General features: G+C 44.8%; 1 protein-coding gene across 1 annotated transcript; it reads left to right on the top strand.

Moving 5' to 3' along the window:
- Positions 1-5331: 5331 nt before the first annotated feature.
- Positions 5332-17029, top strand: LOC142665467 (interferon regulatory factor 4-like). Its single transcript, XM_075845172.1, has 9 exons — positions 5332-5411; positions 13638-13861; positions 14050-14236; positions 14335-14393; positions 14704-14794; positions 15178-15282; positions 15382-15774; positions 16551-16666; positions 16750-17029. The coding sequence occupies exons 2-9, from the start codon at positions 13685-13687 to the stop codon at positions 16822-16824; spliced, it is 1203 nt and encodes a 400-aa protein (XP_075701287.1). The 5' UTR covers positions 5332-5411; positions 13638-13684; the 3' UTR covers positions 16825-17029.
- Positions 17030-17724: the final 695 nt, after the last annotated feature.

Raw genomic sequence — 17724 nt, 5'->3', positions numbered from 1 at the left:
GTGATCGTACCGACCCATAGAATAAAGGTAACATGTTATTTACACCGCACAGTGAACGGCGTCAATTTAAAAACGCATAGAACAATGGCGGAATTTCAGGTTTTTTTTATAATCCCCCCCAAAAAAGTTGATTAAAAAATTATATGTACCCAAAAATGGTGCTATTAAAAAGTACAACTAATTCCGCAAAAAACAAGTCCTCATACAGCTATGTAGACAAAAAATAAAAAAGTTATAGCTCTTTGAATGCGACTATAGAAAAACGAATAAAATAGCTTGGTCATTAGGGCCTAAAATGGGCTGGTCACTAAGAGGTTAATAGACGGGGGTCCTCCGCCCGCAGCAGATAGGAGGACCCAGCACATCTACACAGTCCACAGACTACCAGGGCCGGGCGATTATGACCAAAATCACGATTAATTGAACATGTGACCTCGATTATGATTAATGAACGATTATTTAGGCCACACCCCTTTCTGCATACCAGGCCCCCTATCTGCGTGCTACGCCATTGAATTCATATTTATCCCCTGAGCCTGCTGTATACTACTGTATATAATATACCCCCTGACACTGCCACCCACAGACAGTATATTTCCCCATAGCTGCCCCCACGCAGTATAATGCCCCTATAACTGCCCACCACACAGTATAATGCCCCCATAACTGCCCTCCACAGTATAATGCCCCCATAACTGCCCTCCACACTGTATAATGCCCCCATAACTGCCCACCACACAGTATAATGCCCCCATAACTGCCCTCCACACTGTATAATGCCCCCATAACTGCCCTCCACACTGTATAATGCCCCCATAACTGCCCTCCACACTGTATAATGCCCCCATAACTGCCCTCCACACTGTATAATGCCCCCATAACTGCCCTCCACACTGTATAATGCCCCCATAACTGCCCTCCACACTGTATAATGCCACCATAACTGCCCCCACACAGTATAATGCCACCATAACTGCCCCCACACAGTATAATGCCCCCATAACTGCCCTCCACACTGTATAATGCCCCTATAACTGCGCTCCACACAGTATAATGCCCCTATAACTGCCCTCCACACTGTATAATGTCCCTATAACTGCGCTCCACACAGTATAATGCCCCTATAACTGCCCTCCACACTGTATAATGTCCCTATAACTGCGCTCCACCCAGTATAATGCCCCTATAACTGCCCTCCACACAGTATAATGCCCCTATAACTGCCCTCCACACTGTATAATGTCCCTATAACTGCGCTCCACCCAGTATAATGCCCCTATAACTGCCCTCCACACAGTATAATGCCCCCATAACTGCCCTCCACAGAGTATAATGCCCCCATAGCTGCCTCTACACAGTATAATGCCCCCATAACTGCCCCCACACAGTATAATGCCCACATAACTGCGCTCTACACAGTATAATGCCCCCTATAGCTGCCCTCCACACAGAATAATATCCCCTATAACTGCCCTCTGCACAGTATAATTCCCCCTATAGCTGCCCTCCACACAGTATAATGCCCCTATAGCTGCCCTCCACACAGTATAATGCCCCTATAACTGCCCTCCACACAGTCTAATACCCCCTATAGCTGCCCTCCACACAGTATAATGCCCCCTATAACTGCCCTCCACACAGTATAATGCCCCCTATAACTGCCCTCCACACAGTATAATGCCCCCTATAGCTGCCCTCCACACAGTATAATGCCCTATAGCTGCCCACCACACAGTAAATTGCCCCCCCATAACTGCCCTCCACACAGTATAATGCCCTATAGCTGCCCACCACACAGTAAATTGCCCCCCATAACTGCCCACCACACAGTATAATGCCCCCATAACAGAGCTCCACACAGTATAATGCCCCCGTAACTGCCCTCCACACAGTATAATGCCCCTGTAACTGCCCTCCACACAGTATAATGCCTATATAGCCGCACTCCACACTATATACTGCCCCCATAGCTGCCTCTACACAGTATAATGTCCCTATAACTGCGCTCCACCCAGTATAATGCCCCTATAACTGCCCTCCACACAGTATAATGGCCCTATAACTGCACTCCACACAGTATAATGCCCCTATAACTGCCCTCCACACAGTATAATGCCCCTGTAACTGCCCTCCACACAGTATAATGCCCCTGTAACTGCCCTCCACACAGTATAATGCCCCTGTATCTGCCCTCCACACAGTATAATGCCCCCTATAGCTGCCCTCCGCACAGAATAATACCCCCTATAACTGCCCTCTGCACAGTATAATTCCCCCTATAGCTGCCCTCCACACAGTATAATGCCCCTATAACTGCCTCCACACAGTATAATGCCCCCTATAGCTGCCCTCCACACAGTATAATGCCCCTATAACTGCCCTCCACAAAGTCTAATACCCCCTATAACTGCCCTCCATACAGTATAATGCCCCCTAGAACTGCCCTCCAGACAGAATAATACCCCCTATAGCTGCCCTCCACACAGTACAATGCCCCTATAACTGCCCTCGACACAGAATAATACCCCCTATAGCTGCCTCCACACAGTATAATGCCCCCTATAGCTGCCTCCACACTGAATAATACCCCCTATAGCTGCCCTCCACACAGAATAATACCCCCTATAGCTGCCTCCACACAGTATAATGCCCCCTATAGCTGCCTCCACACTGAATAATACCCCTATAGCTGCCCTCCACACAGTATAATGCCCCCTATAGCTGCCTCCACACTGAATAATACCCCCTATAGCTGCCCTCCACACAGTATAATGCCCCCTATAGCTACCTCCACACAGTATAATGCCCCTATAGCTGTCCTCCACACAGTATAATACCCCCTATAACTGCCCTTCACACAGTATAATGCCCCCTATAGCTGCCTCCACACAGTATAATGCCCCTATAGCTGTCCTCCACACAGTATAATACCCCCTATAACTGCCCTTCACACAGTATAATGCCCCCTATAGCTGCACTCCACACAGTATAAAGCCCCCTATAGCTGCACTCCACACAGTATAAAGCCCCCTATAGCTGCACTCCACACAGTATAAAGCCCCCTATAGTTGCACTCCACACAGTATAATGCCCCCTATAGCTGCACTCCACACAGTATAAAGCCCCTTATAGCTGCACTCCACACAGTATAAAGCCCCATATAGCTGCACTCCACACAGTATAAAGCCCCCTATAGCTGCACTCCACACAGTATAATGCCCCCTATAGCTGCACTCCACACAGTATAAAGCCCCCTATAGCTGCACTCCACACAGTATAATGCCCCCTATAGCTGCACTCCACACAGTATAAAGCCCCCTATAGCTGCACTCCACACAGTATAAAGCCCCCTATAGCTGCACTCCACACAGTATAATGCCCCCTATAGCTGCACTCCACACAGTATAAAGCCCCCTATAGCTGCACTCCACACAGTATAAAGCCCCATATAGCTGCACTCCACAGTATAATGTCCCCTATAGCTGCACTCCACAGTATAATGCCCCCTATAGCTGCACTCCACACAGTATAAAGCCCCCTATAGCTGCACTCCACACAGTATAAAGCCCCCTATAGCTGCACTCCACACAGTATAAAGCCCCATATAGCAGCACTCCACACAGTATAAAGCCCCCTATAGCAGCACTCCACACAGTATAAAGCCCCCTATAGTTGCACTCCACACAGTATAAAGCCCCCTATAGCTGCACTCCACACAGTATAAAGCCCTCTATAGCTGCACTCCACACAGTATAAAGCCCCCTATAGCTGCACTCCACACAGTATAAAGCCCCCTATAGCTGCACTCCACACAGTATAAATCCCCCTATAGCTGCACTCCACACAGTATAAAGCCCCCTATAGCAGCACTCCACACAGTATAAAGCCCCCTATAGTTGCACTCCACACAGTATAATGCCCCCTATAGCTGCACTCCACACAGTGTAAAGCCCCTTATAGCTGCACTCCACACAGTATAAAGCCCCATATAGCTGCACTCCACACAGTATAATGCCCCCTATAGCTGCACTCCACACAGTATAAAGCCCCCTATAGCTGCACTCCACACAGTATAATGCCCCCTATAGCTGCACTCCACACAGTATAATGCCCCCTATAGCTGCACTCCACACAGTATAATGCCCCCTATAGCTGCACTCCACACAGTATAATGCCCCCTATAGCTGCACTCCACACAGTATAATGCCCCGTATAGCTGCACTCCACAGTATAATGCCCCCTATAGCTGCACTCCACACAGTATAATGCCCCGTATAGCTGCACTCCACACAGTATAATGCCCCGTATAGCTGCACTCCACACAGTATAATGCCCCGTATAGCTGCACTCCACACAGTATAATGCCCCGTATAGCTACACTCCACACAGTATAATGCCCCGTATAGCTGCACTCCACACAGTATAATGCCCCCTTAACTGAATCTGTAGCCTGAAGACGCAGATACAGTTGAAACCGGGAAGAAATATTGAAAAAGCCAAAATGTGCAAGATGCCGTCGATTAATTGCACTGAATTTCGGTTTCGTGTTTTTTTTTTTTTGTAGATGAATTGCCCAGCCCTACAGACTACCCATTATTTTGAATGAGAACTGCGCAATGCTTCCTTTCTCCTGTGGTGGCGCTGCAGAAGAATTGAACACTTGATACAGGGTTCCCCCACAGTTGATCTCTGGGCGTCCTTGCAGCGGATCACCCTATAATCAGCTTATTGTCAGCGGAGCCTTCTAGAAACAAGACTGTTCAGAGTGGCGCATTCATTTACCTGTGAAATATTATTACGAGACTGAGTTTTCTTTTTAATATCTGAAGTCTATTATATTATATTAATCCTTGTTTTGTATCGTTATAATTATTATAATTTCTTCATTGAGCAATCTTTAATAAAAAATATTAGGAACTTCGTGGTTTGTGGTAAATTCCTTCGGGCTTAACACATATTTTTTCAAGACCACAGAGGCTGAACACTCAACTGCCGATCCCCTCGGGTAGTCACTTTTTTTTTTTCCAGATTCTTATACCTGTTTCCTCTTTAAGCTCCGCCTCTATGAGAACTTTTTGCAATTAAAATTTTTGCAATAGTCATTGGCTGGTATCAAAATATATATCTACCATAGCAATAGACCATATATGAAGGGTTATAAGTACCATGCTTTGCGCGTTTGGATTGTATTTTATTACCTATGGTTCCTTATGGGCAACAAGTTGGGCTGAGTCTCCTATTTATAGGTCGGAGCAGGCAAGCTCCCTGTTCTAGTCATTGTGAAGCTGGAAACTGAAAGTAAAGATATCAGTTTCACTTTTCGTTCAACTTGGTGAGGTCTAAATCTAGAGAGAAGGTACAGAAGAACGAAAAACCTGTCTCCATAGACAAGGCCAGACCCGACTCTGTAGGTAAGATTCTTTGGAAGAGAAAAGAACAAGGCTGTACGTGATATAATTAGTAGAGGTCATGAATATTGGAGGACCTTGGTCCTAGAAAGGAGTCTAATAAGCTTCAGGAGAGAGGAAAGGATGTTCTAAGGAAAAAGGAGGACGGTTATGGAGAAATATAAGGGAGGCTGTGTAGTTGAGAAGAACATGAGGGAGGTTGTGTAGACAAGACACTGAAGTTCTGGAGAGACATGAAGGAGATTGTGTAGACAAGACACTGAGGTTCTGGAGAGACATGAGGGAGGCTGTGTAGACAAGACACTGAGGTTCTGGAGAGACATGAGGGAGGCTGTGTAGACAAGACACTGAGGTTCTGGAGAGACATGAGGGAGGTTGTGTAGACAAGACACTGAGGTTCTGGAGAGACATGAAGGAGATTATTTAGACAAGACACAGGTTCTGGAGAGACATGAAGGAGGTTGTGTAGACAAGACACTGAGGTTCTGGAGAGACGAGGGAGGTTGTGTAGACAAGACACTGAGGTTCTGGAGAGACATGAAGGAGATTGTGTAGACAAGACACTGAGGTTCTGGAGAGACATGAAGGAGATTGTGTAGACAAGACACTGAGGTTCTGGAGAGATATGAAGGAGATTGTGTAGACAAGACACTGAGGTTCTGGAGAGACATGAGGGAGGTTGTATTGACAAGACACTGAGGTTCTGGAGAGGCATGAGGGAGGTTGTGTAGACAAGACACTGAGGTTCTGGAGAGACATGAGGGAGGTTGTATTGACAAGACACTGAGGTTCTGGAGAGACATGAGGGAGGTTGTATTGACAAGACACTGAGGTTCTGGAGAGACATGAGTGAGGTTGTATTGACAAGACACTGAGGTTCTGGAGAGACATGAGGGAGGTTGTGTAGACAAGACACTGAGGTTCTGGAGAGGCATGAGGGAGGTTGTATAGTAGAAAAGACACTGAGGTTTTAGAGAGACATGAGGGAGGTTGTGCAGACAAGACACTGAAGTTCTGGAGAGACATGAAGGAGATGGTATAGACAAGACACTGAGGTCCTGGAGAGACAGGGGGGAGGTTGTATTGACAAGACACTGATGTTCTGGAGAGACATGAAGGAAGGTTGTGTAGACAAGACACTGAGGTTCTGGAGGGGCATGAGGGAGGTTTTATAGTAGAAAAGACACTGAGGTTTTAGAGAGACATGAGGGAGGTTGTGTAGACAAGACACTGAGGTTCTGGAGAGACATGATGGAGAATGTGTAGACAAGACACTGAGGTTCTGGAGAGACATGAAGGAGATTGTGTAGACAAGACACTGAGGTTCTGGAGAGACATGAAGGAGATTGTGTAGACAAGACACTGAGGTTCTGGAGAGACATGAGGGAGGTTGTATTGACAAGACACTGAGGTTCTGGAGAGACATGAGGGAGGTTGTTTAGACAAGACACTGAGGTTCTGGAGAGACATGAGGGAGGTTGTATTGACAAGACACTGAGGTTCTGGAGAGACATGAAGGAGATTGTGTAGACAAGACACTGAGGTTCTGGAGAGACATGAAGGAGATTGTGTAGACAAGACACTGAGGTTCTGGAGAGACATGAGGGAGGTTGTTTAGACAAGACACTGAGGTTCTGGAGAGACATGAGGGAGGTTGTATTGACAAGACACTGAGGTTCTGGAGAGACATGAGGGAGGTTGTATTGACAAGACACTGAGGTTCTGGAGAGACATGAGGGAGGTTGTATTGACAAGACACTGAGGTTCTGGAGAGACATGAAGGAGGTTGTGTAGACACAACACTGAGGTTCTGGAGAGACATGAGGGAGGTTGTATAATGAAGAAAATTAGGTTCTGAAGTAATCGAAGGGAAGTTTTATAGTAGAGAAGAAAATGTGCTTCTGGAGATACAGGAGGGAGGTTGTGTAGAGAAGAAACTGAAGTTCTGAAGAGACATGAGGGAGGATGCATTGTAGAGACGAAATGAGGTTATGGAGAGACATGAGGGAGGTGCTAGAGGTGGCACAAGGCCAGAAGTCACCTCGTCTCATATGGTTAGAGAGTCGCTGCAGGTAATGTATGGCATGTAGAGGGTAAGAGTCAGCTATGATTAGGGAAACTATTCAAACAATCCTGTCTACAGCTCAACTACTGTGGTTCACCCAAGAATCCTCACCACGTTCACTGCTTCTGTATTCATGTCGGCTGTTGTTTTCTTTCTAACCTCTCACCCGTTCATGCCTCTGGTGGGTTCTATTCACATCAGTCCCTCTGTCCTTCCCTCGTCCATGTGCAGCTCGCATGCACTATTCACTTTCTTGAATCACCTGAGGCCTCCTTCACACATACATTTCTTTGAGCGTATTAAACCGCATGAAATAATGCATTTTACTATAGACTTTAACCCCTTAATGACCAAGCCATTTTTGACGTTTTTCCATCGTCGCATTCCAAGAGCTATAACCTTTTTATTTTTGCGTCGACATCGCTGTATAAGGTCTTGTTTTTTGCAGGACAAGTTGTATTTTTTAATAGCACCATTTTGGGGGAAATATTATTTATTGATTAACTTTTACTAACTTTTTTTTGGGGGGGGGGAATAGAAAAAAACCTGAAATTTCGCCACTCTTTTTTGCGTCCTAAATCTACGCCGTTTACCGTGTGGTATAAATAACACAATAACTTTATTCAGCGGGTTGTTACGATTGCAACGATACCAAATTTGTATAGTTTTTGTATGTTTTACTACTTTTACACAGTAAAAAAGTTTTTTTTTCAAAATGGCTTGTTTTTGTGTCTCCATATTTGAAGAGCCGTAACGTTTTTATTTTTTCGCCGATGCGGTCGTATGAGGGCTTTTTTTTTGCGGGAAGACTTGTAGTTTTTATTGGTACCATTTTTGAGCAGATGCGACTTTTTTATCTCTTTTTATCACATTTTTTTAAAGTCAGGATTCACAGAAAACAGCAATTTTTCCATAGTTTTCTATTACATTTTTTACGGCGTTTACCGTGCGGGTTAAATAATGTTATAGATTTATAGTTTGGGTCGTTACGGACGCGGCGATACCAAATATGTGTAACTTTTTAACTTTATTTTATTTTTTTGATAGTAAAGCATTTTGTAAGGGGAAAAGCTGGGTTTTTCTTTTTTTTTCACATTTATTTTTTTATTAACTTCATTAAACTTTTTTACTAGTCCCATTAGGGGACTTTAATATGCGATTCTCCGATCGCTATTATAATACACTCCAATACTTTTGTATTGCAGTGTATTACTGCCTGTCCGTTTAACACGGACAGGCATCTGCTAGGTCATGCCTGCGGCATTCATTAAAGGCAGACCTGGGGGCCTTTATTAGGCCCCCGGCTGCCATTAGAGACACAGACACTCGGCGATCGTATCGCCGGGTGTCGCTGGGAGAGAGAGGGAGCTTCCCTCCCTCTCTCCAAAACCACTCAGATGCGGTGCACGCTATTGTGCACCGCATCTGAAGGGTTAAACAGGTGAGATCGATACTAATATCGATCTCACCCGGCAGAGCAGGGACGCTCCCAGCCCTCAGCTGCCTCTAGCAGCTGAGAGCAGGGAGATTCGACGCTCCCTGCTCTGTTTACTCATCCTGATGCAGCGCCGTAAAAAGGCGTATGCATCAGAATAAAGCCCGTTAGTGGCCGCCGTTAAAAGGCGTATTGGCAGTCACTAACGGGTTAAAGGCTGTGGAAACCTTTGCTGGCTATTTTTTATGTGAAAATGCACTTTTGTAATTTACTAGGCGTTTTACTAGTGACACGCAACTTTATTTATTTTTTTTCAAGTGTATTTTTACGTGCCATTTTTTCATTCAACAGGCGTATTTTAAGTGTATTTTTGGTGCGTAATACAAGCGTTTCATTTGCTGAAATATGCCTAAAAATATGAAGTGTGAACATGACCTAATACTGATCAAATCAACGCCCATAGCCTTTTCCGCCCATTCTCTACCAACTCTCATTATGGGTGCATTTAACATCCCCATTGATAACACAATCTCGTCATCGTCTCTCAGTTTCTTCTCTAGACCTTTCACAACTTATTAACATAAAGACGCCATTCACTGTTGTTCTTCCGGCTCTGCTCAGTTTCTGACTTTATTAACACCCCTCTCCCGCTCCCTGACCAAAACCTTCTCTCTTTTAGGGTATGTTCACACAGGCTACTTTCGGCCGTTCCTCGGGCCGTAAACGTCCCGAAAAACGGTTAAAAAAAATCGGAAGCAGAACGCCTACAAACATCTGCCTATTGATTTCAACGGGAATCACGGCGTTCTGCTCCGACGGGGCGTTTTTTTTACGCCTTGTTTTCCAAAAACGTCACTTAAAAAGACGCCAGCGAAAAAGAAGTGCATGTCACTTCTTGGGCTGTTTTTGGTGCCGTTTTTTAGTGACTGAAAAACAGCTCCAAAAACGGCCGTAAAAAAACGTGAGTTGCTAAAAAAAACAGCTCCGTATTTTCAGACGTTTTTGATTTTGTGTGCGCACATGCCCTTACTATCAAAACTTTTCAGGAAATACCTGCCCATTATACAATCAAAAATCGACATGCCGTTAACACTCAGCAACTCTTAACCCCTTCACGCAATATGACGTAACTGTACGTGATAATAAGGGTTAAGGGGAAGTATGGAGCGCGGTCACGGGCTGAGGTCGCTCCATACACAGCGGGTGACGGCTGTTACGCAGCCGATAGTCTCACTCTAGCGGGCGGAATCAAAGTTCACTTTGATTCCGCGCGTTTAACACCTTAAATGCCGCGGTCAATCGCGACCGCGGCATTTAAATTGTTAGAATCAGGGGGGCACCCCCTCAAACACGCCATCACGCCCCCCCCCCCCCCCACGGTGCGATCAGCCGTTAACGGTTGTTATGGCAGCCTGGGGACCTAATAAAGATCCCCAGGTCCGCCATCTTTGTACTCCTTTGAAGCCCTGCCTCCTGAGACTGTCAGTATATCATGCGGGTGATCCAACGATCGCTAATAAACTTATAAACAAATTTAATAAAAAGTAAAAAACAGTTAAATAAAGATTTTTTATGTTCCAAAAAGTATTAAAAGTTAAAAAAAAAAACCTTTGCACATTTTTTCCCTAAATCAGTTAAAAAAAAAAAAAATGTGGAATCGCCGAATCCATAAAAGTCTGAATTATCACTATATAGCGTTGTTTAACCCGCTCGGTGAATGCCGCAAAAGAAAAATATACGAAAACATGCAAATTGCTGTTTTTTGGTCACCTTAGCGCTCCAAACAAATGAAATATAAAGTGATCAAAAAGTCGCATGTACCCCAAAATGGTATCGGTGAAAACTACAGCTCGCCCCGCTAAGTTTAAGACCTCACATCGCTAAATTGATGGAAAAATGAAAAAGTTCTGGCTCTCCGAATACGGCAACACAAAATATTTTTTTAATTTAGCAAATATATATATTTTTTTTAAAGTGGTAAAAGATAAAAGAAAACAAATCAATTTGGTATCGCCGTAATCGTATCAACCTGTAGAATAAGGTGAATATGTCGTTTTTACCGCCTGATGTACGCCGTTTAAACAAACCCCCCAAAAAATGTCGTAATCGCTGTTTTTTGCCCTTTTCATCCCACAAATAATTTTTTTTCAGCTTCCCAGTACATTATGCGATACCATAAATGGTGCCATTGAAAACTACAACTTGTCCCGCAAAAAACAAGCCCTCGTATGGCGATATAGACGGAAAAGTAAAAAAAAAATATATAGCTTTTGGAAGGTGGGGAGGAAAAAAGAAAAGTGAAAATCCAAAAAATGGCTGAGGAGGGAAGGGGTTATGGGCTATTACGCCGGGCGATTATCGGGCAGACAAGTGTTCATATAACGATCGTTGGCGATAATTGCGCAGTGTAAACAGGGCAGTGATCAGCAGATGAACGAGCAAACGTTGGATCATCTTCTGGTCGTATCGTTTTAAGAAAGTTAAATATTCTGGTTGTCGGCGGGACACCTTGGTGTAAACAGGGAGACGCGCTGCCGACATGATAATGTATGGGGGCGAGCGATCGGAGTAACGAGCGCTCGTCCACATCCATAACTCCGTGTAACCGGAGCAAACGAGCGCCAATCAACCATGTCTCATTGATCGGCGCTCGCTGCACCAACCACTTATCAGCCGGTGTAAAAGGGTCATTAGACAGTCTACAGTCCTCATTGTCTCCTCTCCCAATCTGGCTGCCAAACATTGCAGTGAAACACTCAAAAGTGTGCTGGACAAAGCAGTCCCCCTCCATACGCCGAACCTCCCAATACATCGCAGCACCCTTGGCGCCCGTCTCATCCCAGGAGACCGCTGCAACCTGTGATTGGCTGCAGCGGCGGTCATATAGGATGAAGCGTCATCCCAGGAGGATGAAACACAGACTCCTAGATAAGTTACATTTTTGTTTTCGGAGTTCCGTTTTTTTGCAACAGGATCGCTGCGAATCCGCCGCAAAAAAACGGAACAATTGCTATTTGATGCATGATTTACATCCCCATTGGATTCAATGGGTAATTCCCACAACGAATAAGCAGCGTTTACGTAAAGACAATTGACGTGCTGCGGAATGAAATTCCGTAGGTCAATTTCTGAGCGGTATTTCCGCAGCGAGTGGAGGAGATTTGCTTTACCTCATCCACTTTGCTGCTACTGTATTTGCTGCAGATATTCCGCAACTAATTCCGTTGCGGAAAATGCGCAGTATTTACGCAACATGTGAACTGGCCCTAACAATCTGGTGTTTACACTCAAAACTTTAGTAAGGGCAGTTTCTGAATGGTCTCTGGAGGACTATATATCTAACGGCAAATACTCTATTGATTCTTCGGGATCTCTCTGCAGTGTAGACCACCACTGACCATGTAGACCACCAACGCCTACTCAGTATCGCCCACTCTTATCGCTTGTTCAGTGTATCATATGCTGGCTTTACTTCTTCTCCATTTCTCCTTGCTGTTGAGGTTCCCTCAAGCTCTCCCTTTTTCAATCTATCTTGAATGCAGCAGCCGGGCTCATCTTTCTTATCAACCACTACACCAACGCCTGTACCCTGTGCCAGTCGCTGCACCGGTTGCCCAAATAACTTTAGAATACCATTAAAATGATTACTCTCAGCCACAAAACTCTCCCCAGTGCTGCACCTCCTTACATCTCCTCCCTCATCTATGTCTAGCACCCTACCCGTGCTTCACGTACTGTCAACGATCCAAGATTAACATCCTTCATAATCCGAACCTCCCAGTCCAAGACTTCTCTCGTGCTGCACCAGTTCTCTGGAATGCACTGCCCCAGACAATCAGGGAGGTTGGTTGGTTGGTTGGTTGGCAAAGAAAGTTAGATGGTTGGGGATAAAAGAATGTAGGGTAACAGGATGACGGTTCTGGAGAGATAAAAGGTAAAGTACAGAAGGTCCTGAAGAGAATTATGGGTTTGTTTAAAAAAAGAGAATTAAGTCCTGAAAAAAAAATTATCTGTTTTTATAGAAAGGAAATGAGGATCTTGAGAGGAGTAAGAAGAGGTCTAGATAGAAAAGAAGGTTTGATAAGAAGAGGGAGGTTGAGAAGAAGTAATAGGGAGGTACTGCAGAAAAAAAGAGATCTTGTGGGCCGATAAAAAGAGATTATGGAGAGAGACTTAGGGGAGTTTGTGTAGAGTAGAAGAAAACAAAGCTCTGGAGATACGTAAGGAAAGGAATGGTTCTGTAGCCAAATTCAGATGTCCTAGAAGTTCTGGAGAGAAGTTAGAGAGAAGAATTTTTGGGGGAGGAAAAAAGTAATCAAGAATCTTGCTAGAAGGAAATAAGACTTGAAGAGATGGGATAGAGGGTAAGAAAGGATTTTAGGAGGTTCTAGAGAGAAGGAAATATTCTGGGCATCATGTAGGAAGATCCCTCAAAAAGTTTGAGATGTTCTAGAAAGGCCTTAGGGCAATTCTGGATCTACATTAAGGAGGTTCTAGAAAACCATAAGGGAGGCTGTGTAGGAAAGGTTCTGGAGAAGGTATTATTTGGTTCTATAGAAAGGGCCAACTGGTTCCAGATTAGTAGTATGTGAAAGAGAGCTTGGAACTAGACTAATTCTGGTCATACATGTTGACCTCAAACCTTCACAATGCGAGACTTAAGGAATCTATGTAGGTTTATGATTAAAAAAAAATCATGGTTTCTCAAGTCTTCTTGCCTTTTCCTCAGGTCTTAACAGTGGAGAACCTTAAGATTCAGATTTTTTGGGTCAGACGATGAGTGAAAGAGGAACCCCGCCTTTAAGATTAAAGGAGTGGCTAATACTTCAGATAGACAGTGGCAAATATCCCGGTCTTCAGTGGGAAAATAAGGAGAAAACAACGTTCAGAATTCCATGGAAACACGCAGCCAAACATAACTACAAAGAGGAAGAAGATGCCGCCTTATTCAGGGTAATTATTTGCAACAATCCGTAAAGCAAGACATGAACCAAATCTGGAATTGACGACCTTCAGGAGCACTCTACTCGACTACCACTGTCTATTATCATTTTCAAGATCTGTGAATCCTATAACTTTCCGGATCACGTCAGGCGATCCGCGTTGCGTTATAGTATAAAGTGGTTTCTTTGCTTCACCAGGCCTGGGCCGTGTATAAGGGAAAATTTCGAGAAGGATCCATTAAGGAAGACCCTACAGTCTGGAAGACCAGACTCCGATGTGCCCTGAACAAAAGCCCAGACTTTCGGGAGGTCATGGAGAGCTGCCACGATTATGGTGAACCCTACAAACTCTATTGCATTGTGTCCGATCCTCAAGAGAAAACTCGTAAGTCTCCTTCTTGACTTGGCCCTTTTTTTTGATTCAGAATCCATGAGATTATTATGATTGGCCATATAAACTTTTTGGAAATGAATGTGTTTCAGATGAGGGGTCCAAAGAAGCAATCAAGAACCTGCGGAAAGAAGAACCACTAAGGATCAATGTAAATGAAGCTTTCTACCCATCATTACTTAAGTTAATCTCCATCTAATGGACGTTGATCACGCCCTGGTCCGTAGATTGTGTAAGGGTTGGATGGAGATAAGGATGTCTTGTGACCTTCAAGGGCGTCTTATTGTGCACTAAGGACCAAATATCTTTATCAATAGAGCAAACACAATTGCATTTATTTTGGGATATAGAACACCAATAGAGGGAGAAATGGGGACACTGGCCCTTTGTCTTCAGCTCTAAATCTCATGCTCCTCTTCATTTAGCCTCATTTTTCTCCTCTCTTCATGTCTCATCTATAGACGGAGGAACAGACGATGAACGGTCTATCCAACAAACATGGTTGCTCCAAAGATCCGCAGCTCACAAGTCAAAACAGCCCAATTGAAAGAGGTGAGACAAATAAAAAGGGTTGTCTGACAACCACAACCTGGGCCAGAGGAAGCCGCATCGGACTATATATCTCCAAATGCAGGGACTGGGAGGAGTTAGGTCTGCCATTTTGGCTAATAGAGAGGTGGGTTCCCAAGTGGGGTCCCCCTCTATAATACCCCTATGCCCTATTAGGGCATATGGACAGGGGATGTCTTCATGAGACAACTCCTTGTAATGGTACTGAAAAGTGACAACCATTTTTGTCTGGCAGAAATGCTCTCCAAGCGGTTGTCACTTCCCTTCCCCCAGTCCTGGTGACGGCTCCCACAACGTGCATTACTCAGTAGGGGGCGACACTCAAGAAATGATCTGTTACATTTTATCGACTGTTTTCTTTCCAGGGTGTTTTCCGTTACCAATCATCTTAAGAACCCAAAACATTGATCGTGAAGTAGTAGATATTTCAGAGGAAGCCGTCATCATCCCGCCATCTTCTTCATCATCCGGTGAGACACATCAGTGGTTTCCATCTACGTAGGCTCCTTTTCGGGATCTGGGGAGTCCTGAAACTGATCTCTCATTATGTTCGTGTTGTATTGCCGCAGATTACTGGCTGCACGTCCGTCTGTACTACCAAGGCAAGCTGGTGACCGAAGTCACCACACAGACGGCGGAGGGGTGCCGCATTATGCCCCTGTCAACATCCGAACATGAATGCAGCCTGGCCTCGCCACATTCTTTAGAGGATATCCCGCTGCCACCGCCTCACAAGCTGCCTGGCGTCCTGTCCCTAGACGTGCAGCTGGTCGTCAAGAGGTTATTGTTGCACCTGGACAAAGGGGTGTTGCTTTGGGTGGCACCTGAGGGGGTTTACATAAAGCGCCAATGCCAAGTGCGTGTCTACTGGAGTGGCCCCTTAGCTCCGAATACTGACCAGCCGAACAAACTGGAGAGAGAGAAGACCTGCCAGGTGTTGGACACGGAACGCTTCATGCATGGTAAGAGAAGTAGACTGACATAGGTGTTGTTTGAGCTCCATTGTACACGTTGTGTCACTTTGATACATCATTTACCTTGATTTTGAGTTTTCTACTCCAGAGCTGCATTCACAATTCTGCTCGATTCCTGTTTACTTTTAGGCTGCATGTTCTACATCTCGCTGCTGCGCCCTGCTGGCTTAGTGTGTGTGTATATCACATTCCTCTTTGTGGTACACTATAGGATATGCAGTCTATGCAAGGCACTTCTACTCTAATATCATTCAGAGCTGCATTCACAATTCTGCTTGATTCTTGTTAACTACCAGGCTGCATGATCCAACAACTTACTCATGCTCCCTGCTGGCTTAGTGTTTGTGTATATCACATTCCTCTTTGTGGTGCACTATAGGATATGCACAGTTCATACAAAGCATTTCTACTCCAATAACATCCAGAGCTGCATTCACAATTCTGCTTGATTCCTGTTAACCCTCAGGCTGCATGATCTACATCTCACTGGTGTGTGGGTGTGGGTGTGCGTGTGCGTGTGCGTGTGTTATGCCATTCCTATAGGTGCCATGAAGAGGGGGACACAGATGTAGCTGGCCCCTAACCCTCCCCAATGAGAGTCACAAGCTAAGGCGGAGGACCAGGGGTCCGGGGGCAGTCCACCTTTCTCTCATGAAATAAGGGACAATAGATCCTGGACCCTCCTTTCCCAGGATGGGAACCAGCTCTTAGAGGGAGCTCCATTTTGATTTTTGCTCTGAGGGCCCTTCTTTTCTATCTCTTAGAGCTTCAGATGTACGTCAGGAACAAAGGGCCTGAACCCCAGTATCAAATCCAGCTCTGCTTCGGAGAGGAATATCCAGGGTCAATACTGAGCCCCAAAAAGTTCATAACAGCTCATGTGAGTATACCATTTGGGATACACAAGGGGTTCACGTGCCATGCCATTTGTATGTGCACCCCTCTGATTTTCCATATTCATAGGTGGAGCCGGTGTTTGCCCGAGAACTGCTCATAAATGCAAAGACAAAACTGAGGAACGACGTCCCGAGCCACTAGACCCTTTCACCCCCGATCCGGCAACTAGACTCTGCTACATGGGCCGAAATCCTGATTTTATGGATGAAATCTGCACTTTGCACTGAACCTTCCTATCAATGTGTTAATTATATCTGTTTCTGGGAAAGCTGGGTGACAACCGCTATGGCCGACTATGCGGCTGCTACAGAGTCCTGAATAACAGATTTGCCTTTTTTGCAGCTATAATGGATGGGGGGGTGGGGGGGTTGAATCACTGCAGAGCTCTCGTGCAGGACTCTAGGAAAGCTGGATGATAACTACTAATGTTAGTCATATTGGTTGTCACCCAGCTTTCCCAGAGGCAGATGGAACTAAGAAAACTTGTATATTCACCTCTGCTCAGGGAGAAATCCAGACCGTTCAGCATTCAAGGGTTGAGATTTGGATAATTTTTGTTGGACTATCGAGATATCAAGCGCCGGATTAATGGAATATTGACTGTTTGTGTTTTTTTGGGTTGTTTTTTTTTTGTTTTTTTTAGTGCATATGAATATAAATCTGTGTCGTATCCGGATACTAAGGGCAAGTTCACACGGCGCTAAAAAACACACGTGACGTGTCAAATACACCAATGTTTCTTATGAAGCGCTTCTTAAATGACAGGAGTTTTTGGCGCATTTTCCGTGCATTTTGCGAACTTTTTGTGCATTTTTTTGCCGCATAATTTGGACTTCCATTGACTATGGAAATATTTGGTGCGTTTTCGGCACCTTTTATGCGTCAAAGAATTGACCGAATGTTTTTGTTTTTTTTTACGCGTTGTGTTTTTAAATACGCTTGCATAAATAAAAAACGTATGTAATAAATGCGCGCTGTCATTGATTTGAATGGGAAGCTTAATCAAGCGGTTTTTGAGACGTATTTCGGCACGTAAAACGT

The sequence above is a fragment of the Rhinoderma darwinii genome, chromosome 13 (assembly GCF_050947455.1).
Source record: "Rhinoderma darwinii isolate aRhiDar2 chromosome 13, aRhiDar2.hap1, whole genome shotgun sequence".
Classification (NCBI taxonomy): Eukaryota; Metazoa; Chordata; class Amphibia; order Anura; family Rhinodermatidae; genus Rhinoderma; species Rhinoderma darwinii.
Note: the sequence above shows the minus strand (reverse complement) of the source record. Positions and strands in the feature narration are given on the sequence as shown.

Coding starts and splice junctions, on each gene's coding strand:
- LOC142665467 (XM_075845172.1), top strand. CDS start 13,685: ATGAGTGAAAGAGGAACCCCGCCTTTAAGATTAAAGGAGTGGCTAATA. Junction 14,394..14,703: donor AAGAACCACTAAGGATCAAT/GTAAATGAAGCT, acceptor TCTCATCTATAG/ACGGAGGAACAGACGATGAA. Junction 15,283..15,381: donor GCCATCTTCTTCATCATCCG/GTGAGACACATC, acceptor GTATTGCCGCAG/ATTACTGGCTGCACGTCCGT.